The sequence below is a fragment of the Pelecanus crispus genome, chromosome 5 (assembly GCF_030463565.1).
Source record: "Pelecanus crispus isolate bPelCri1 chromosome 5, bPelCri1.pri, whole genome shotgun sequence".
Taxonomy (NCBI): domain Eukaryota; kingdom Metazoa; phylum Chordata; class Aves; order Pelecaniformes; family Pelecanidae; genus Pelecanus; species Pelecanus crispus.
In genome coordinates this window covers 30,194,050-30,216,525 of record NC_134647.1, presented here as the reverse complement: position 1 = coordinate 30,216,525, position 22,476 = coordinate 30,194,050, and the positions used below count along the sequence as shown (strand labels likewise).

Sequence of the window (22,476 nt, the reverse complement as noted above, 5' to 3'; positions counted from 1 at the left end):
AGAAAAAAAAATTAAAATAAAAATAAAAAAATACCTGTTTTTTCCTACCTGTACATTCAGTTTTATTTACAATACCTTGAGAGAGAGAAAGACGTAATGGTACAGTTATGCCAAACTATCCCACATCAATTTCAGATGTTCTACTGAGAGTACGAGTACCAAAAAAAAAGTTACACTAACTTTCACAATTACACATTAATTTTTAGAACTATCACAGAACGACAGAAAAGTTATCAACTTTATAAATTACAGGAAAAAACCAGGAAATTTTTAATTTTTAAAGAAAAACAAAGTTACTAAAAATATATTTTTTTACCGTACCTCCTTTTAATTTTTTTTTCCAGAAAGCTGATCTTACCTGTTATAAAGAAAATTATTTCTTCAGCCACATGCCTTTGTATTTTATTTTTATTTAAAATAAAAAGTCACATAAATGATAAAAAATTTGGTTTTGGCCATTTGGCTCCCTCCCCCAAATTGACACTTTATAAAAACCTTCTGTACTTCTTTTCCCCCTCCCTCTCTCCCTCTCTACTACCTTCAAGATGGTAGGAAAGTTGTTGTTTTGGAGGGCAGAGGAGCCGCTCTCTGATGTTATGTCCTCTCAGTGCCTGTAGTGGTGCTGTAGGAGGCTGCTGGCTCTCTTCTTGAGCAGCCCCAGCAGCCCTGCCTTCTTTGCTGGAGAATATATTCAGGGATTCCCCTTAATAATCACCTACCCTCTGAGCACTTTGTAGTTTTAAAATAATAAAGAGCCCCCAAAGCTTCCTCCCCACAAAAAGCAGGATCTTCTCAGAGCCAGGGGGGCAGCAGCTCCTCAGCACAGAGCCCGAGCCCATTCCCAGTCCCTCTGCTGGGGAGGAAACTCTGATCTGTCAGCCCAACAGAGGGAAAGGGGGGAGAGGAGAGAGAGGAGAAAAAAAAAGCAGCTGGAAAGGTAAGCCAGGCCCGGCCTGCATCCCCGGGCTCGCGTAGCGCGGCAGGCGGTGCGAAGGGTGCAGGGCGGGCGGGGAGGCGGGCTACGCGAGGCCGGGGATCGGCCGGGGCGGTGTAGGCCGCGGCGGGGGGTGAGGGGAGCCGGGGGGGTTTTTGAGGCTTTCGGGCGCCGAGAGAAGCGCCGAAGGGGGGTGAGACGGTGGCCGGGGCCCAGCGGGAGGGTCGGGGCGCGGCGCCGCGGCGCCTTTGCCCGGGAGGTGAAGGGCGGCGGGGGAGAACGGGGGCGGGGGGGCGCTAGGCCTCAGCGCGGCGCGGCCCGGCAGCTCCGTTCCCCGCCCCGCCGGGCCCCCCGCGCCGGGCCCCGGGCCCAAAGCGGGCCGAGCCCCGCCGCCGCCGGAGCTTGGCGGCTGGGGGGAGGCGGCGGGGGCGCCTCGGCCGGGGCCGCTCCCCGCCCCCCCCCCGCGCGGGGCGGCGGAGCGAGGGGGGCCGCGGGACGGGGGGGCTGGGGGCGGCATTAATTTGCCGAAATGACTTTTAATGAGCGGTGGTGGCCGGGGGGGGGGGGGGCGCCCCCTCCCCCAGCCCGGTCCGGGGCCGCCGGGGCGGAGGCGGTGCCGGTCCCGCGGGGCGTGCGGGGCCGCACCGGCCGCGGCCTGGAAAGTTTCGCGGCGTTTTTAGGGTGCTTCCCCCCCTCACTACCGCCGCCCGCCCCGCGCCCGCGGCCGTGGGGACGGGGCCGGCGGGGCGGGGGCGCCCCGGGACGCGGCCGCGGGCCCCCCCCCGCCCGTCCCGCCCCCCCCCCCCCCCCTTGCCCCCCGCCGGTGTACCCCCTCGAGCGGGCCGACGGCGGGCTGATTCACCTCACAACTTTTTGGGAGGGGGTGTGTGTGGGGGGTTGGGGGTGTGGGGAGGCCGTCAGAGTGCCCCCCCCCCGCGAAAGCTGCCGGCACATGGGGGCCCCGGCCCAGCCCCCGAAGCTGGGAGCAAGGGGCAGGAGCGAGGGGCTGCCTCGGCCGCGCCCTCGCACTCCGCCACGTGCCGGGGCCGGCAGCCGCCTCAGCCCCACCGGGGTCCGGGCCGGGGTCCCTCAGCCACCCCCGGTGTCCCGGGACCGGTTGGCGGCAGCAGGACGGGGGCAGCAGCCCGCTGGCCCCACAGCCAGGGGAAGGGGTTGCCTCAGCGGCCCCTACGCAGCAAGGGCCCTGCCTGGACGCGGGCCCTGGCCCCCTCTCGCGTCTCCGCTGGGGTACCCTAGCTGTCCCCGTGGGCCGGGGTCCCGCTGGGGTGGGGGGTGGGGGGTCCCTGTGAGGTGCCGCTGCCCCCCAGGACTGAAAATGAAAGGATCGTTTTTTTCAGGGGAAAGAACGTCTGGTAGTTGTGAAGTGAGTCCACTGGAAAACCCACCAACGCGCTTCACCCCGCACAGGTGAAATAGCTCTGGTTTCTAATGCGGGAGGTGTCTAGTTTTGGTCAGATGTTCCTTAAGATGTCTTTTAGCTCAAAATGCTAATGGCTGGGGACAGGTAACCTCAAATGAATTTTGGAAGTAACAGTAATGCTTACCTTAAAGCCTTATATTACACCATCTGATTAAAATATGTAGATCTATAGTTAGTTCTAACTTTGTTACTTAACAACATATGATGAAGGTTTATTTTAAGGCTGTTCTCAATTTTTGAGCATTGGTAGACTTAAAAAAAAAAAAAAAAAGATTCACAAATTTAGGGCAACGCATCATTCCCCTGTAGTTGAGTGCCCTCTCCTATGGGCACCCCTGTACTGTCAGTGTTTCACACTAAAGCCGTACCCACTGGGTATTGCTGTTGATTGATGAACCGGAGCGCTTGTGTTTTGTATGAAACTGTCACAACCTGGTGACACTTCCACAGCTATCTTCAGCCTTTTATGTGATTTGTTTGTAATACATATGTACATCAGACAAGCTTTATTAATTGTAAAGCTAAATTATCTACAGACAGCAACCCAAAATTTACTTAGTAGGAGTTATTTTGATATTTCATATTTTTATGATGAGTGAATGAATTTGTACGTAGGGCCTGGTCCTACAGAGTTGTACCGTGTTCTCACAATATGGTAAATCCTCAGGAGGTACAAATTTATTGTAATACCGTATTGAAACTTTGATAGCTTATAACTGCTAAAAGGCTGCTCTGTGAGGAGCTCTACTGCTTTATTTTATTTATTGAGTATTCTCACTGAAGCAAGAATGATACTCCTGTATTGTGTGAAAATAAGCTTGTTTGTCTTTGCAGCATTGGGACTAAAAATAAGACTAAAGGTATTTTGTTTAACCTCATATGCAAGTGTAGGTTATCTGTTATTTGAATAAATAAAAGACTTGGACTTACAGCCTTTTTTTGTTCAAGTACAGATGCAAAGTATGCTGTGGTACGTTTAGTCTCTGCTTTCTCTCAGGATCATGGTTTTGATATTTTGAGATAACGTTTTAAAGTGCATTTCTGCGATGTTGCAATAGCCTAAATGTTCCATTTGTTGCTGCATCTGAAGGCCGCCTTTCTGCAGCCTCGCTTGCCCTGGCAAAACCTGGGCCTGTTTATGGCTACATAGAAATAAGTATGCTTCTGTGCACACATGAGAATCTGCCTGTGAGGATGTGATTGCAGGGCTGGGGCCTGAGACCTTCCACTCAAGTAGAGAAATCCTTATTCAAAAGTCTTCCAAAGATATGGAGCCCATCTTGAACCTTAGGTCAGGAATAGCCATGTTTAGGAAATTATTTTGTTGAAATCTATAGGAATGTGCTCTTAGCAACAGTTATGAATGTTCCTACTTAACATCTTTTCTGTTTAGAAATCCTTTGAAGTTTCTAAAATTCCTAGAGTCTTAAATGTCTGTTTTTTAAGCTTTGGGCTGTCATTGTCATGTTTTCTTTAAGGTACTATTTATCAAATGAGTGAATCAGCTGAAATTAAAATTTCTGCTTAAGTTCATTTTGTGTAGGAAAACAAAAAGAACAACCTGTTCAGTTTTGGAACAAAAAGTTATTTTCCTTCTTCTCAGTTATGTTTTCTGCTGTTGATTGAAACTTGTTACAAGTCTGTAAGTTCTCTAGCCATTACTATTGTTAGGAATAATACTTAAATTTAATTCTGTATTTATTGCATTTTATTCAGAAGCATAATCTATCTCACCAGTATTGCCTAAAATATACTGCTGTTTTTCTGTTAATATATTGGCCATCCTTATGCAATATAAACTGCCTTTTTGCAGAGCTGAAATAATAAGCTTTCTGAAAAGGCAGAATGAGGACAATGTTGCTGCTTCTATCTTCCTAGGTAGATTTTAACGTATGAAAAAAAATAGTCCAAAATATGATTCCAGGTAGTAGCTAAAAATGCCTAGTAAGATCTTAACATGTTAAGTGCCTTGATCTGTCAGGGTACTTGCATGTGTGTCCAGTACCTTGCCTTGTGCGGGGCTCTTCAGAGGTCTTTTTGAGTAAGGATTGTGCTCTAGTTAATAAGGGTTCCCTACAGGAACTCTTGTAGTCAACTTTGGTTGCTTCCCAGTGTTTTCTGCCTCAGTTTGGATGCTTTTACTAATAAAAAGACTCTTGTTTCCAGAAATGTAGCAGGCTTGGTTTGGTAGCTGAGTGTAGTAGAGAACTGAGCTGTTAAATGACCAGAACTAAGCCAAAGTTATGGTTAGATCACAGAATGGGGACAGAAGTTACAACTTTGTGGTGTTGATGTCGACCGCAATTAGATCTGGTGCAGCTTCTTTTGATAGAACAGAGCACTTAACAGGGAGGTACTAGTTCCCTAAAGTCTCTTAGCATGAAATAGAAAAAAGGAATGTTTTTGCTTTCTCTCTAGTAATATAGTTTTTACTAATACTGACTGAAAGGTTTTACTGTAAAGTAGCTTTCAATGTGTGTCTCTTTGCAATGATTTTTATTTTCTCTGTTCATCCTTGAGTGGATGAATTTCCATGTTGCCCAAACATCTTAAAATCTATGTATTTACTGTTAGTCTCAGCAAAAGGGTCAGACAGTGGCAATGCAGGGAATTGTTCTTTCTTGGTCAAGTTGAGGAATCAACAAAACTACTATTTATGCTGTTTGTGTTTGTGGAAAAGCTGAGGTTCTTGGAGATCCATGTTCTACTTCTGACCCCAAGCTGATGGTTTTGGAAGCATATACAGATGATTGTACCTTTGCTGTGAGATGTCATGAACACACAAGGCAATTTAACATGAAATCTGCGCTAGTATTAGCAAATGCAAAACAACACAGTTAAGACCTCTTTAATCGTGGCTTTTGTTTGGATGCAATGTGTGAAGCTCCGAGCTCAGTCCTCTTAATTATACATCTTTTAACCACCGACATATAATTGCCTTGCAATTTACAATGCATTTGGGGATTCCATTGCCTAAAAGGGTCTTACATATGTTGAATGTCAAGTTCTGAGCATACGTTTAAGAATGTACCCAGCCCACACGTTTTAAATTATTCTAATATTTTCAGCACGGTGTTTTCTCAAAATTACCAGTTGAGTTTTGGGCCTATAGTGCCAAAGGCTTTCTAATAGTAACTAGGCCGTTAACTTCTCTGTAGGCTACAGATGATGTCAGGTACCAAATTTCTGTATGATATAATGCTGATACTCAGTATGGCCTAGTGAAGATTCCCCCCCGAAGTTTGCTGTTACACTGTTTCCCAGCCTCTCTGAAGGACTATTTAACTGTTTTGAGAGAGCGTATGTGGAGCGCAGAGCTACAGCTTTGTTGTCTTGGAGCCGATGTGCGCTGCAAGGGAACAGATTATACCTGCTTGCCAGTACTAAAAGCAGTTGGGAGCTGGCTTCTACCTAGGCCTGACAGCAGGTACTGATGGTTGCGCAGGTGTGTACCTGTCTGTATTTAAGTCTTTCATTTCTCTTTTTACAGTCACTTTGCTAAACCACCTTCTGTTGTCTTATGGATCACCGGTGGCTGCACTCAGCAGGACAAGTGACTCTGCTCTAAGTGATCATGTCGCAGAGCGTGGCTTTGCTCTGTGTCTTGCCAGTCCTTAAAGCCTTGCTGGGATGCTAAGTTTGTTGTTCTTCACATGTCCAGATAGGGCTTTTGCCAGAGGGAGGAGATTTTCTTCCAGTCAGCTGCTCAGGAATAAAAAATGGGAGAAGGGGAGAAATGAATGTGTTATCAAATTACAAATGTTAGTGGTAACCTCATAAGAAAATAAAAAATACCCTGCTGGGTCAGATCAGAGGTCGATCCAACCTAGTGTTCTGTCTTGGGCAGTAGGAATAAGTGATGCTATTTAGGAAGAGCATGAAAGCCCAGCCACTTTTTAGTGTTTTCTTCTCTTACTCCTTCAACATCCATTTGTTAAATTAGGTTTGCCAGCAGGTACATCACTTATGTCCCCATTGTCTATGAACTTTTCTATTGTATTTTTGAACCCGATGATACTGTCTGCTTCCATAGCCTCCTCTGACAGCAAGTTCTAGCAGTTCTCTACCTGTGAGTAGTAAAAAAGTAGTAGTACTTCTTTACTATGTTTTGAGTCAATCTCTTACTAGCTTCATGAAGTACCCTTAGTTCTAATATTGTGTGATATGGTATATGACTGTTCTGTATTCACCTTATCCCCTTTTTTAAACCTCAGTCATGTCCTACATCATTTGGCAATGGCACACATTTTTGGGTTCTCTTCTGTTCTTTGCCCTGTTGCTTCTGACTAGCTCAAAATCTTGTATTTAGAAGCAGTTGTTTAAGAAGCAGCCTCTGGTTTCTCATTCATGGGTTGTGGCTAAAGCCAGTTTGAGCATATGCAGGCATAAATTATGTTTCTACAGCTTCAATGTAGAGTATAAATACAAAACCCAAAACAGCTTCCAGAAAGTTTTGTACCCTGATATTTTTGCAGTGAGGTACAGCTGCTTAAGCATTTGATTTTTCCAGGGGAAGTCCATGTTTCCGTCATCTCTTACTGAATCCTGTGGGACAAAAATAATTTCTCCCCCACCCACTATGTAGCTAAGTGTAGTTTCAGTTCTCTTCAGTTAAGCGACATGTGCCTATTCCATGCTTGTGCTACTTTTTATGTAGCAGCAAAAAGCTCTGTTAAGAACTCCTGTATATTTTGTTCAAAATAAAATATTGCATCAGATTGAATCAGAATCAATAGATTTAGACTTTCTTTTTTTATCTATATTTTTTTATATATATATATATAGTATGCTATGGAAGTAAAAAGAAAAATCTCTTTTTAGATTAAGTACAACTTCAGTCTCTGATCCTGGCAGTGTACCACGTAGTACCACTGTCTTCTGGGGAGTCTGTGTAGGAATCTACCAATAAAGATAAAATTGCAAGGTTGAGAGAGTTGCTGTAGGGTTGTTTTAATACAACGTTGGCTGCTAGGTATATTACCTTTCTTTTTGTTCGTTACTGTAGTTGCACTAATTGGTTCCTGTCAGGATTTTTAACATGCTTATATTTGCATGAGCTTCTCTTAGTGTATATATAGACCCAAAAATTCATGTTCAAGCTCATTGATTTCCCTGAGGATTATTGTCAGTATTTTTGCTTAAATGTTTCATATGGCATTGTACTTGTGCCCTGTATCTTTCAGACAAGTGAGAAGGGAAATACTATGCCTGCCTTGACCCAGTCAAGTTAAATGCAAAAATAAGACTTAATTATGAGTTAAATCCAAAAATAAGACTGGGGGGGCACAAGAATAAATGCAGGATTATAGTGGCTGGGAACTGCAGAGCAGTTTCTTTACAGAAGCTTAATGCGGGGCACACCAGGTATGCATTTCTTGCTGTTTACTTTGGAACTGTTCTGAGGAACTGTTTTTCTTTGGTCTGTTGCTTGATAACCTTCAGAAAAGAAATGTTGCTGGGTTGTGCAAAAGAGGAGAAGGTCATTGATCCATCAAAAACTCTGCAAAGCATGACAGTAGTAGCTTAAAAGAAGGTGGTAAATAAAACAGAAAGAAATAGAGAGCAGCATGTGAGTTGCCCAACTGCAAGATGCACTTGTTCTTTCAAGTTTTTCATCCTGTCTAGTATGCCACCAAATAAGAGCTTTGGTTAACTATCAAGAGAAGGAAACTCCAGAGCAAAAGGCTTTCTGTCAGCTTTGTTCTGTGTATGAGACGCAATTAGTTCAGACTAATTTGGTTACTTTTTCTGCCATAGTAATGGAAGATGCTGTCTGTCAAACATATGGGACCCAAACCCCAGTCACAGCTCCCGTATTGGGCATGTCACCATGGGATTTTTTATTTTTTTTCTTTTACGTTGTTGCTGGATAATACTGAAGTGTATGTCAGTATCTGTCTTAACAAAGGTATCTGAAAGGGTTATCTGGTTCTCAGCATGCTAAAGAAGAGATAGTTCCCTCTTCCCATTCTGTGTTTTTGAAGGGCACAGCCAACAATGAACTTTTTTGTTCTTAGGACTGATGTGTCGTGAAGGGTCATACTCCAATGATTAGTTTCAAATATATATAGTGTGTGCTCTACTTTCATGTGCTTCCATGCATTGAGAGAAGTTGGGAAAGGTGATTGGAACTGGATTAGATGTCCGTGCTTGTGTTGTAGCTATCTGGCGTAAACAAAATGCAAGGCCCCTGCGCCTGGGTGTGTGTGCTTGCATGTGTGCATGGAAAGGGAACTATGTGTGTAAAGAGGAAATACGAAATGATCCTTATTATTGTTAAATGATTAATCAGGTCACTTGCACTTGTGCTAGTTACATTTTGTAGCGTATGTCTCCATTCTGTGTGCTGTGATACTGCACATACAGTGCATACGCGACTGTTTCAAGAATTTTAAGTATGTTTTTAAATTTTTAGTAGTCTTCTGTCCTGTTTCTACAGCTAGATACGTGCTAATGAAAGGCCTGGTTTATGCAGTTTACTGTCAGAGGTGTGATAGGGTGTTTTGTTTTGCCCTAGCAACTTAAAGTTGCTTTTCTAGATCCCCCAATGCTACAGTGCTTGTCATTTTCTCAAGGTTCTTTTATACAGTGGGAAGGGAAGGCTTGTACCTTCACAAGAGGAAACTGCATCTTTCCTGCAAAGTCTGTGTAGGCTCCCTCCTTGCAATCGTATTCTTGCCATTTCAGGCCTTGGGAACAAGTAAGTTGATTGAGGTGGTGATCTGTACATTTGTCACATGCCTCTAATTTATTACATATTTCCTGAATATTACCTCTATGTACATTCCTTTGCCTGGTATATAACACATATGAAACTGAACCGAGTACTGAATATACCATGTTCAAAAGAGTTTATTCCAGTGCTTCAGGACGGCCTTTCTGAATAAAAGCTGCCTTTTACAGGCTAAACTGGGTGTAGCAGAGTAGCTGCAGAGTATGTGTACTGTTAATTTTATTTGAAGCTGCTCTGGGGTGGTGTGTTTTGGTTTTTTTTTTTTTTTTTTAAAGATGATTGCCAAAGACTCCATAGTCTTAGAATATTAAAAAGTACCTTATAATTGCATGGATTTGTTATTTTGTTGCACTGTAGGAGTCTATTTTAGGGGGAAAAAACCCCAACCTCTTGCTGAAATGTCATTTAAGCCTTCCTGGCATCTATGGGAGGACTGCCTCTGATGTTATTAATGCCCATATTTACATAAAATAAGTATAATAAGGTAGGAAAAGCTCTGAAGAACCATGATGACCTCAGGAAGGACTGCATATCGATGCTTGCAAAAGTTGTGGGCACCTGCAAGATCTGAAGACTGTTCGTCAGGTGTGGTAAAGAAAGCTTTTTAAAAAAAAAAAAAAAGCTTTCTTGGACTGCCTGATGAAATTAAAATTTTGCAGAGCAAGGATAGTCACCAGTGTTTTTGCAAGCAAAGATACTTGAAGTAAAACCTCTGCAGTCAAATGGGTTAATCATCATTCAGCTTGATTCCGGAAAGCAAGCAAGCGATCTAGTCTGATGCTTAACCTTTTTCAGCTTGTAACTCCTAATCACTGTCTGGTAGATGAGTGGAGTTTTGTTTAACAGGTTTAAGTGTGGTGGCAGTAGAATTTTTTTTCCCCCCAATAATTTTCTGTCACAGTTTCCAAAGATCTGTGACTACTGATTTAAAACTATTGTGCTAGTGGATTTGGCTTATTGGATGCTAGCTGAACCACAACTTTAGCGGCTATATCTGGCCGCTTACTTATTAAGCACTAATAATATCTATTTTATTCTGACTGACTTTGACCTTTTTGATATTTTCCTTAGACAATCTGCTTCATCTTGATTCATCATCATTCCAGGATAGTGGTGTCCTTGGGGCTCTCTCTTAACATTGATATGGTACAGAAGATTTAAAATCAGGTATTGTTTTAGGGCACTCATTCCTGCCAAAATTAAACACACAATCTAGAACTGAATGCATTTTCTTTTCCTTATGTGATTTGTCTTAATATTTTGGTTCTTTCAGCTGATGTTCACAAGGAATAGAGTCACGTGATGTATGAAGGCAAACACATACACTTCTCTGAGGTTGACAATAAGCCCTTGTGCTCATATAGCCCCAAACTGTGCAAGCAGAGGCGACTTAACGGCTACGCCTTCTGTATCAGACACGTTCTGGAGGACAAGACTGCCCCCTTCAAGCAATGTGAATATGTGGCCAAGTATAACAGCCAACGCTGCACCAACCCCATCCCCAAATCTGAGGACCGTAGGTGAGTTGTGGTTACCCATCTGCAAAGTGGGAAGTGGCTGGGACATAGACATGAGTTTTCTTTTAAGATGCTGCCTGATTTCAGGATGAGGGAGGAACTGGCCTGAGTGGATTGAATTCCAGGATGTTCCTTTGAGGGTTTTGTTTTAAGACCAATAAACTTTTTTTTTTTTTTTTTTTTTTCTGTGGGAGTCAAGTACTCAGAAAGTGGGCAGTAACTTACTCCCAAGGAAGTTTATGGGAGAGTTCATTGCTTTTCTCAAATTCACTATAAACTGTGGATCAAACCTGCTACACAATACCTGCTGTTCTAATTAATTTGCTTTGTCACTCACCGTACATGCTCTTAAAAAGGCCTGCTTGTTTGGCCAGCTGTGCCAAAAGCACACTTCCATCTACTTTTTCAGGACAAACAGTTGCAAATGCATGCCTTCTGGGCTTAGGGAGCAGTGACACGTAGGGACGAATCCAGAATTACAATTCGGTGTTTGTGATTTGATACTGATCTGTAGTGGTGTGTTATGGGAATAAAGTAAGTATTACTTGATAACAGATGAGCCAGCTGAGAAAGCGCTGTCTACTCCTTTTCTCCTTTGCTTTCCTCCTTCCTCTCCCCCTCCCTGCCCAAATGAAGATGCCCAGGGTGCCCAGGTGTTAAATGCCTTGCAAGAGATAGTGCCTGAAGTTGTTGGAGAGCTGGGAATTCAAACCAGATTTCCTGAACTGCAGCCTGTACTGTAACCACAAGGGCATTCGTCCTTGCTCTTCACTTGCTCTTTAAGACTTCCTGAACACCAGTCTCATTGGTGTTGCTTGGGCTGAAGTAGCAGAATTTGTCTAAGCTTGGCTGCCAGGTGTATATGACTTTAATTTTTCAGAGTCATTGTTGCAGGTTTTGCCAGTAACACAGTATTTAATTAATATAAATGTGTGTTAACTATCTGAGGCTTGTTCTGTTAGAAATGATTTTTTTAACCTAAAGTATAAACAAAACATGGCAAAAAAGAATCAAACCACTATTCACTGACCTTTCACATTATTAGCTGCCATTCACTAACCTTTTGCATTATTAGCAGTGTTCCCACTGTGCCCTACATATAACTTCCTTCTCAGCTCACAGCTCCCTCTCTTGTCTGAAACAACAGTTGGACTGTGCTCTAAATTAACTTGCACTTCACCTGCCATTTCAGTTGAGGAGACTGATGAAGTGAGAAAAAAACATGAATGTTTGTCAAAAGCTGTAGGGCAAATGCTCAAATGGCACAAGATGAATAACTTTAAGCTGTAATTTGACAGTCGGTGACTGTTTCTTTGCTACTATACAATTGAGGCTCTTTGGAAATAAGCTTGCAGAAGTGATCATGGAAATTATTAGTGCAAATGGTATGCTGTAATTTCAGATGCAAGAGCTGACTGAGCCAGAGTTGCTGTTTACCAGGGGTCATGCTTAAAAACAATAGAAATAATAGTACTTAATGACACTTTTTTAGGTCTCATATGTTCCCATGGAATTTGAGATTTTTCTTTACACCTTGAATTGAGTTCACACTTTTGTTCTTTTTGATTTTTCTCAAGTTAAAGTGAAGTGTGGTCATGACATCTGGTGTATGTTATATTAGAATAATTCAGTTGCATGCCGAGTGTCACGTTACAGTACTTGAAGAGGACAGCAGGTGTCTGAAGGAGAAAATAAACTTTTAATTTCAAATGAGAGGATGTGATAGTTTGAAAGAATATTTTAGAAGACTGTTTCTCAGGGCAGAGCTTAATTTTAACAATAAAATTTAATGAATGCTAGTGATAAGACTGTGCCTGCTCTAAACTTTTTTTTTTTTGGCAGGCAAACCTGTATCTGTTTCTTAGGAGACTTTTTTCACACTCTGTTCAATATAAAGATGTTTGCGATGTCTGAGTTCTTCACTCGTAGCTTTTAATTTTCTGTGTACAAAATTGCTATCAGATGGTCATTTTGTCACAGTTTTAGACATGTAACTGTACATGATCAGAAGCAGGCTGTATGATACTCTGACAGCTATCTTCTTATATACTTTTAAAGGTTATAAAAATTAAAATGTCTTAACAGGATGCATGCATTATATGCCAAAAGCTTCATAGTCTGTCCACAGATAATTAAAAAAAATTATCACTTGACCCCAGACAAATGAGATGCTACCAGCCACAAAGATGTTTAATATGCTGCTATATTATTAGATTTCTTATTAACTATTAACATTCTACAAATTAAATCTATTAATAGTGCATGACTTCATTGCCTGATTTGAAGTCTGGTTTCTCTATTCACTATCTTGGGTTTTTTTGAAGAATATGTACAGGATGATACAGACATGGGTTCTGTATCTGTATTTCTTCTGAATACATGTCTACTAATTCTTTCTTATCCAAATATACGCATAGATAATGAAGTTCAACTTAATTTTTAAGCATAGGGTTGTTACAATTTAGCTGGATTAAACACCATTTTATCTATAATTCTTCTCTTTCAAAAGAATCTTTAAATATTCTGTTAATATGCAAGATGCTCTCAAGTTTATTTGGATCTTCCTTTAAATAAGTGACAGAACTTGATACCAGTCTGGGATATACTGGGAAGCAGAGTGCAGTTGTAGGTGGAAAACTTCGCTGTCTTGCCCTTCTGGTGATGTGGGAAACTGTCCAGCTGAAGCCTTCAGAGCCCGTCACCTTTTGTGTGCTTCATGTTATGATAGTTTTAATGGATATCAACCCACCACTCTTACCACGTGTGCTGACTGCATTCCACCTAAACTGCACAGAATAAGTGCCTTTGGCACTTTAGTAAGGAAGGGGGGAAAAAACTATATTAGGTAGTATTTGTGATACTAGCAGTTGAGAATTACTCACAGGCAGGTTATAGAAGTGACAAATTGTGCCACTAAGACTGGCACATCAGAATTGGCTCTTGTAGGGCCAGCTTGACCGTAATGGGTTTCATGCTCAGAGCCATCTGAAAGGGACTGTACTACCTCCAGGTGCTGTTCCAGCCTTCCCAGTAATGTCCTCCATGGAGAACAAACTACTAATGCCTTCCCTGGCATTACATCTGATCCAGAGAGTTTATTGCCTTAACTCAGCTGGTTATAGACTGGTTCCAGCAGAGTCAGTTAATGTCCACACCAGGCTCTGCAGCATCGTGTGAAGTCAGGGCCAGTTTGGGCCAGGGCCAACTAAAAAGCCATCCTGGAACCTGAAGGACAGGGAAGTGGGTGTGCGTGCCCGCCTGGCTCCGCATGGGACCAGCTAGAGCCTGGCAAGGCCAAGGTTGAGCTGGTGCTAATAAATTATGCCTAGCCAAAACTGCCTGCATGTAGTCTTCTCTGTGTAGAGAAGACTTCAGTGCTCTTGCCAGCTTCTTGCTCTTTTTAGTCCAGCAGGCAAGGTGTATCAGCCTTGGTTATGCTGGAAGACAGAGTTGATAGGCAGAGCCTGAAGCACAGAGCCAACTCAACGTATACTGGAGTCTGCAAGTGCATGTGATCTATATTTTCATTATGTTATAGCCTGACATCTGTGGGTTTGTGTCTAGAGGTGATGCCTGTGTAAGATATTGATGGCTTTCAGTGATGCAGTATGGTCAGTTGTAAGAGCCCAAAGCTTTATTCTCTGCCATATGGCAATGATGCTCTTAGAGTTAAATGAACAAGCAAAACCCTAAAACTTGGAGAATGTTAGCAAGCTAATTATATTTTCATAGGTTTATTCACATTTTCTATTTTTTTCTTTCTCTTTGGTTTTCGTAATGAAAACAGACTAGCCAGTTTTACCTCCTCGTTCCTGCACAAGCACAAGGTGGCAATATTTAAATTCTGAAGAATATAAAGGAAGCATTCACATTGAGCAGAACTCTCTCTTTATTGGAATAAAAGGGGAAAAAATTCCATTGTGTTTGTCTTGTCTGTTTATTGTTTTTTCTTCTGTCATACTAAAAGTGCTGTTCTAAATGATCTCATCAGTCTTGTTCAAACAAAATATTTAAAAAGTGCTTAATTTTAATTATGGGAATAGTGCTGTTGACTTTAAGGGAAGCTTTTTTGAGCCCTCATTATATAATTTTATTTTTAGAAGTGCATCTCCCAGTATGAATTTACAGTATTCCAGTGTATTCTAATAAGGACTCCACACGTTGCTGGCTTTCAGCTTGCCTCATTTAGATTTCTTTATTACTTAGAACTTAATGTAATAAAGAAATTATTTAGACAATAATAAGTAGCAGTACTTTTCATCCTTTTCTGATTTGTGAATCCTTATGGGTGTGGATCCCTTGAGAAACTACATGTATGGAGATCATTAAGGAGCATATATGAATTTGCTTTTTCTTTTTTACCTTCTATGGACCCTTTAGAAGCAGTTCACACATTGCTTCTTTAGGGGTGGAACAGCAAGTTGAAAGTCACTGAACTGAAGTGTTAAACTTTTTTGGGGGTTTGGTTTGGGCTTTTCTGTTATTTTTTTTCTCCATGGAGACCAGGAACAATAAACAAACCAACCTATTTGTTCAACAAAACTTACTTTTCTCAGATTCATACTGATCAGATTTCATACCTTCATGGTATATTTCCTTATCTTGTCCTTATTCATATCAGTGAATACCTTCATGGGTATGCCCTTAGCTTGTTCATTAGCACCTTGATGTAGATACCGCTTTTTCCTCATATTTTTGTTTTCATCTATAAGGTGCAGGTTATAGATGGGATCCTGGAAGGGCACAAGTCTGATTGCTGGTGGCATTCTACAGAAGCAGGAGGGCCTGCCTGCCTGTGTGAAACAGGAAAAGGATCAGATCGTGGTTCCTACGTTTCTATCACCTGCTTGTTTTAATCAGACAAAAATTAATTGTTTACTACTTAGTATGTTATCTGTGGCAATAAATTGTAACTCTTCTCCTTTTACTTTTCATGGCAAACTTTCAAAGACTTTTTTCCTTTTTTTTTTCTTTTTAATCACATGACTTTAAAAGCTTTTTTATATTAGAAGAGCTTAAAGTCCATGTTTGTGGATTGTATGTATACATATTCCTGGCATTGTGTAAATATTTTCTAGCAGCAGAGAATTTCTTTTAAACTACATTTTTGTTTGAAGAACATGCAGCTAATCCTCTGGCTACAAAATTCATCATGTTAAACTACTAAAACAACTTAAATATTTATTCTACTTGTTCATTAAGTGCAAATAGTGACCCTTCTGAGCAGGTATCTCTAGTGAGATTGTCCGTGTAAGAAACTGCTCCCTACTACAGTGGAATTCATAACAATAATGTGTGTGTTGATGAAAACATTAATTACTTCCAGTCAAAGAATGGCCGAATGAAAGGAAGTAGTCTTCAATGTACTTTTTCTTGGGAGCTTTTGAAATGGTCAGAGTTAATGACTTGCGTTCTTACCAGTTTATGTATCAGGCAGTCCATTGGTTTTGTTTGTTTTGTTTTGTGAGTATTTGCCCTATTAGAGAACAAATATTTTGAATGGTTGTGTGTGAATCTCCTATGAATAATGACTGAGGACTTTTATATCTTAAGATTACAAATTGTTGCTTGTATAAGTTTTTGTTTTCTGATACAGGTTGGGAACACCACAGTTATCTGTTGTATTAGAAGCAGTTGTGTGCACTACTTATAAAGGCTCTTGTGTTTCGATCTAAATTTGCATGAGATGTGTGTGTGTGGATTTCCTTTTAGCGATGTCTGTTTTCTTCAGATTTTACTTATAAGACTCGAGTTAATAACTGACTGCTTTTACTTTTCAAAGGTACTGCAACAGCCACCTGCAGGTACTTGGCTTTATACCGAAAAAGGAGAGGAAGAAAAAGAATGATCCCATAGAGGAGGTAAAGGTCAGGCATCAGATGGATGCTATGGCCTTCAGTCTGACAGTGCCCACCCTGGCCTTGAAGATGCCCAATGGACTGGATGGGATGTCCCTCTCCCCTCCAGGGGCTAGGCTTCCTCTCCACTACCTGGAGGCAGAATTAGAAGACCCCTTTGCTTTCAATGAGGAGGATGATGACCTAAAAAAAGGGGCAACAGTGAGGAAAAAGTTGCAGAGCAAGTTGGCTCAAAACCGGCAGCGCCAGAGAGAGACAGAGATTTTAAAAGTTCGCCAAGAGCACTTTAGCCCCCTTCCTGCACCTTTGCAGCAGCAGCCTCTGCAGCAGCAGCACTCCCATCTGCCACCTTCATCAGCTTCGTTAAAGCCGACAGGGCTACCGCAGGGCGTAGTCTGCAAGTCACCTCAACCTCCGAACACCAGCCTACCAATGCAGGGAGTGGCACCCACCACACACACTATAGCACAAGCCCGGCAGTTGTCTAACAAGAGACCTCTGCCTCTCCTGCCACCCGCTAGGGCTCCTGTCACGGACCCTCCAAGGACTGATCGGGTCCTCATGAAAGCCACAGCCTTTTCTCCGCACTCGTCCTGCATGAGCCGGCTACAGAGACTGGTGAAACTGTGCACTCGAAAACAGCAGCTGGACAGTGATCTGTTTCCACATTTAGGTGGGTAGATAATAGATGCACTGTCTGCTTATTTTTTAACCTGAAACCAAAAGACAAAAGGGGAATGTCTTCCTAGCCCTGTCCTGCATTTGTGTGTGGTCCTTACAAAATAACCATGAACTAGGTAATTTCTTGGTGTTTTGTTTAGCCCTGTTCTCTCTGAAGGGAATGCCTGGACCCATCACGTATGGTTTATGGCATTTTGGTTGTTTATTCTTCTTAATGTCCTGTTAACCATTTGAGAAATCAAACTAAGGTGTAGAAAGCATTGCTTGGATGATACAGACATCGTACAGAAGGTTTGCACCTTGAGTAGTAAAGGTGGCACAGCTGTACCTACGTGAGTGGACAAGGTTAGATTGAATGTTAAATACGTGACAAGTGCACATTATAAAATGAGTGCAAGTAGAAGTTTGGAGATTTGGCCCATCATTCTGTGCAGATCCAAATTTCCAGTTGACTTGACTGGGAAGATTGGAACATAAGAGAATTTTTCTTGACTGGGCCTACTCTGGGCTTGTACAGAATGTGGATGAACAAAAGCAAAAGGTTACTGCAGGAGGGCAGCACCATTACAGAAGATAATAGGAGGGGTGGATTCTTGTCCACACACCAATGTAGGAATAGTCTCCTCCTTACTTATTATCTAGAAACTGTAACAATCAATTGCTGCTTGTGAAAATGTAGGTACATATAGCCAACTTGCTGCAATGGCAGTAGTGCTCTATAAAGCTTTAAAAAGGCAGCTGACTCTGTGGCTTATTGGTCTGATCATGAATACAGACCTAGGTACACCTAGCTGTCCTTGTTATCTCCCTCACCCTCCAAAGTTACCTTACCTTACCTTACCTTACCGCTTAGTTTTGGATTGTACTTTTCTAACAAGTAGAATACTGACAGGAAAAAGGGAAACAGGAGTTAGTGTGTGATATTAGAGCAGGAACGCCATTTATGATGTGAAAAAAAAAAAATCTGGATGCTCTTCATATAACATCTTACTTAATTGCAAACATCTGTAATTTTTGCTATTTCAGTTAACCTCTTTTAATTTGCTGTTAAGATCTGCCCTTTGGCAGTCATGGGATAGCTTGACTATTTGTTCAGAGGATAATTAACATCCCAGAGCATGTCTACAAAGGATGTTGTTCTTCAGAAAACCTCTTTGATGGTCCTACATATAGTGCAGGTCTTCCGAGGAATGGCAACTCCAGAAGCACTTCTGAGTGTCACAGACTCCAATAGCTTAGAAAGTGACCTGCTGTCGTGGTTTAACCCCAGCCAGCAACTAAGCACCATGCAGCTGCTCGCTCACTCCCCCTGCCCCTGGTGGGATGGGGGAGAGAATCGGAGGAGTAAGAGTGAGAAGCACTCCTGGGTTGAGATAAGAACAGTTTAATAATTGAAATAAAGTAAAATAGTAATGATAATAACAATATAATAATGATAATAGTAATAATAATATATAAAGCAAGTGATGCACAATGCAATTGCTCACCACCCACTGACCGATACCCAGCCAGTTCCTGAGCAGTGATCGCTGCCCCCCTGACCAACTCCCCGCAGCTTGTATACTGAGCATGACGTCATATGGTATGGAATAGCCCTTTGGTCATTTTGGATCAACTACTTTGGCTGTGCCCTCTCCCAGTTTCTTGTGTACCTGGCAGAGCATGGGAAGCTGAAAAGTCCTTGACTAGCATAAGCAGTACTCAGCAACAACTAAAACATCAGTGTGTTATCAACATTCTTTTCATACTAAATCCAAAACACAGCACTATGCCTGCTACTAGGAAGAAGATTACCTCTATCCCAGCCGAAACCCGGACACATGCATTTTGAAAGACTATAGAAACATCACTTTCTGTGTTTAATACTTTCCATTCTCAAGTGGTCAAGAGAATACATTTTCCTAAAGAAGAGGCATAGTAAAAAAACTGATTAGACCTATAAATGTAGTTACGCAGATGCATAACTGTATGTGTATGCAATTAGAGTATCTTATTTGGCAAAGTAACAGAATTCACATAATAATTATGTGAGAGGGGAAAATATATTTTTATTTATTCATAATATGCCTTAATATTAAAGACTAGTTATGCCAGTTCAGAGAATTTCAGGATTTCTTTTTTATGGTACAGTAGCACTAGAGATGACTGTACAGAATCTTTAAAAAGATGCAGCCAGTTTTATGTGTGCCTACGTCAGATTCATGTAATTGGATATTAATGTAACTGCAGTCTTCAGTGTGAGTGTAGCTGAATTTGGATTAGATTTTATTTCTTCATTTCTGTAGTGCCCATTAGAAGCAAAACGATGCAATGTCTGATTGTATTTTTAAGCTTTGGGTGAATAATTTGTTACATGGCATCAGTTGTGGACATCTTTATCCAGTGATTAAGTTGTTTTATCATTCCTTTATGGAAGGGGTGAGAGTAAAAAAACATTTAAGTTGAGTATCATTCTGGCATTTTGTCAAATGTCTTAAGATGTTAATTTAGTTCAAATGCATACCTTAAAAATAGCAAAAGAGGAATAGAATTTTCAGGATGCTGAAATTCCTGAAAAATAGGGTTTCTGATATTTCTGGTTTATGTTAAAGTGTTGCTTCTAAATGATGAAGGCACTCCTGATGATTGTATTCCAGGGGGGTGTGTGTGTGTGTGTCTCTAACTCTGAAAGTAGGTGACCGGGTACTGATGCATTTCCCAAATTCAAAGCATCTGACTTCAGAATAATCTCAGATACAATCGTTTAGTTTACTTTTAGCAAAAATAAAGTGCTCCTTAACTCTATTCCAACTGCCGCTCCATTTGCAAGGAGCATGCAAGAAAGTGAAAAAGTAATAATGCTGGCTTGTAAAGGCAGCTACGGGATTTTATCCCATCTGCTGCAAGGCATTGGCAAGAACTCCACTGGATGTGGGAGAGAGAAGGAAAAACTGCAAAAGATGAAGCTCCAGATAAAATGTTCCGCCTGGGAACTTACTGGGCTCTGTTTCTGGCTGTCCTGTTCAATGATTGTCTTTAGCTTAACTAACTGAGGCTGCTGGTGCATACAATAAGTTGATCCTACTGCATCATCGTTAAGCGAAAGCATGCTGCTGCTTAGTAAAAGTGCAGGAGTATTTGCATCTCTCTCTTCAGCTGTCTTTTCATGCTAATGTATGCATTTGGCAGGCAATTACAGAGACTCAGCAGAGGAGCATCCTGTGTAGCTGTGTATCTATCTCTGTCCATGCTGCTCTGTCTTACGGTTTTCCTGTTCTCCCTGTGTTTTGGCACAGAGCAGAGGCCAGAATATAAACAGAAATTAAAGTGTCCTATTTTGATCATATAGTATTAAAAATTGCCAGGCAATCAGTTCTTCGTGGCAGGGACTTCTTTCTTACCTTATCTAAAGATTCCATGTGCTTGGTATGAAAACTTGTGATATTTTTCTGCGGGTAAGCAAGCTGGTGATTTTTCTTCCACTGCTTATGGATAAAGGAGCCAATAAGGATTTTAAAAGGAAAACTCAAATTTGACAAAAATCAGTGCATACTATTTGCACACTGTAATGGAACTGTTACTTTTCCTGTGTAATTGCGAATATTATGTGATTTAATACAACATAATTATGCTTGTGACTATACTACACATTCATCTTTTGTGCCATAGGTTGCTCAGAGAGTTATATGAGGTGGATACACTTTTCATCCAGCTTTCATGTTTTCAATTCCCTTAGGGCTGGATTGGTCTGAAGACAGTGGAGAAGAGTTGGAGGATTCAGAGCAAACCTCCCCTTACCAGGTTGCGTGGTCTATCCGAGAAACTCTCGGCTATGAGAGACATGAGTGAGTATGATTCTTTAGTATTCATGCTAGCCTTGATGGAATAAATCATGTAAATGTGAGCTTCACTTCAAGTGGAGTCAGTGGAACCTAAGCACTTGTTTGAGTCCTTTGCTGAAATGAAGGATTGTTTGAACTCATTTGTTTGCAAGAGCTATGAAACAGCTTGTTGCCTTCTGTCCCAGTTTCTAGCTAACTTAGAGATCTTTGTGCAGTCTGCTATCAGAAGGATGCATCAGGAAAGCATTTAAGCTTATTTGCCTAAATTTAATTGAGTTTAGTGGGATTTATTCATGAATGTTTGCCTTAGTAGAGGTATTTCCTGGATTAGAACCAAATGAAGGGAGTTGCTATTGGTTTCTTGTCATTCCTACTATTTGTAAATAACTCTGTTAGTAAACTTGCTACAATTTAATCATTAATCCCTCTGGTAATCATGCAGAATGTTGTTTTAATGTGGTTTTTTTAAAGGGCATGGCATTTCTTTTCATAATTAAGTGTTGAATAAACCTCTGTCAAATAGTTGGGAGCATTGAAAGGAAGTGATGTGATTGAAGGGATAAGCAGAGCAGGTATTAGCTGCTGGTGCAGAAATGCTTACGGTATTCTCCATATACTGCTAAGTCATGAATCTGAACTTACAGGAGTATATGATAATATATGTCTGTTAATGTAAATTTTAAGGTGCAAAGTTAAAGCAAAGCATCCCAAGCATAGTATTGTAATGAAACTGAAGCATGTTGATAACAAAAGGAAATTGGGGTCTCAATAAAGTTTGATTGTAGTTTCTGTAACACGATTCTCTTTCACTATGCAACTGGACTTTTTGCTACTACAACTCTCTCCCATTTGTTTAGTTTTTAAATATCACAGTTAGAGTAGTGATGTTAATGAAACGTTATTTTGTGGTTACATGGAAATTCTGAGACTTACCAGAACTTCTTACCATCTCCAAAGATTGTCTACAAAGTGAACAGCAAAGCTGTATCTCTGTCATCAGGACAGACACCAGGATAGTAAATACTGAGAGCTTTCAGTGAATTGAAGTTAATAGCAGTGTGTAGACTTTCCTTTTTTAAAAGAAAGATTTTTCTCTGTTATGAATGACCATTGTATTTTAGGGCATCAGCAGTCAGAGAGAGAGTGAGCTTTTGCAAGCATTAGTTTTAACTTAAAAGGCAACTTTTAAATAAACTGTTTTGGGAAAACATGAACAGACTTTGAAACTTTCAAATCATACATAATTTTCAAAGCAGATATATCTATTAAATAACTGCCCTTACACTCTTCTCTCTTTGACATTTGATCTGGTTCTTCCACAGATCCCTGTTTCTTTTGTCAACTTATAAAGGTCATATCTGTGTGTTTTGTCTTCTATTTGTCTTAACTTCCTTTGGATTCTTCCTACTCTTTTCACATACTGAGAGAAAATAATACCTTGTATTGGCATTTTCTCTTCCATTCTAGCATTTAAGACACTGTCTTAACTAA

At 41.2% G+C, this 22,476-nt stretch overlaps 1 protein-coding gene across 2 annotated transcripts in view; it reads left to right on the top strand.

The window, feature by feature from the left end:
• The first annotated feature begins 411 nt into the window (after positions 1 to 411).
• INO80D (INO80 complex subunit D) overlaps positions 412 to 22,476 on the top strand; it is a 35,208-nt gene continuing 13,143 nt past the window's right edge. The window contains exons 1-6 of one of the 2 annotated variants that reach the window (XM_075710560.1): positions 412 to 937; positions 2,293 to 2,362; positions 10,180 to 10,275; positions 10,382 to 10,628; positions 16,408 to 17,156; positions 20,880 to 20,988. In XM_075710560.1, the coding sequence (XP_075566675.1) occupies positions 10,411 to 10,628; positions 16,408 to 17,156; positions 20,880 to 20,988 (1,076 nt within the window). In that variant the 5' untranslated portion in view covers positions 412 to 937; positions 2,293 to 2,362; positions 10,180 to 10,275; positions 10,382 to 10,410. Of the gene's footprint in view, positions 938 to 2,292; positions 2,363 to 8,983; positions 9,076 to 10,179; positions 10,276 to 10,381; positions 10,629 to 16,407; positions 17,157 to 20,879; positions 20,989 to 22,476 lie in introns of those variants that run through there. The other variant, XM_075710561.1, reaches the window with a different exon arrangement.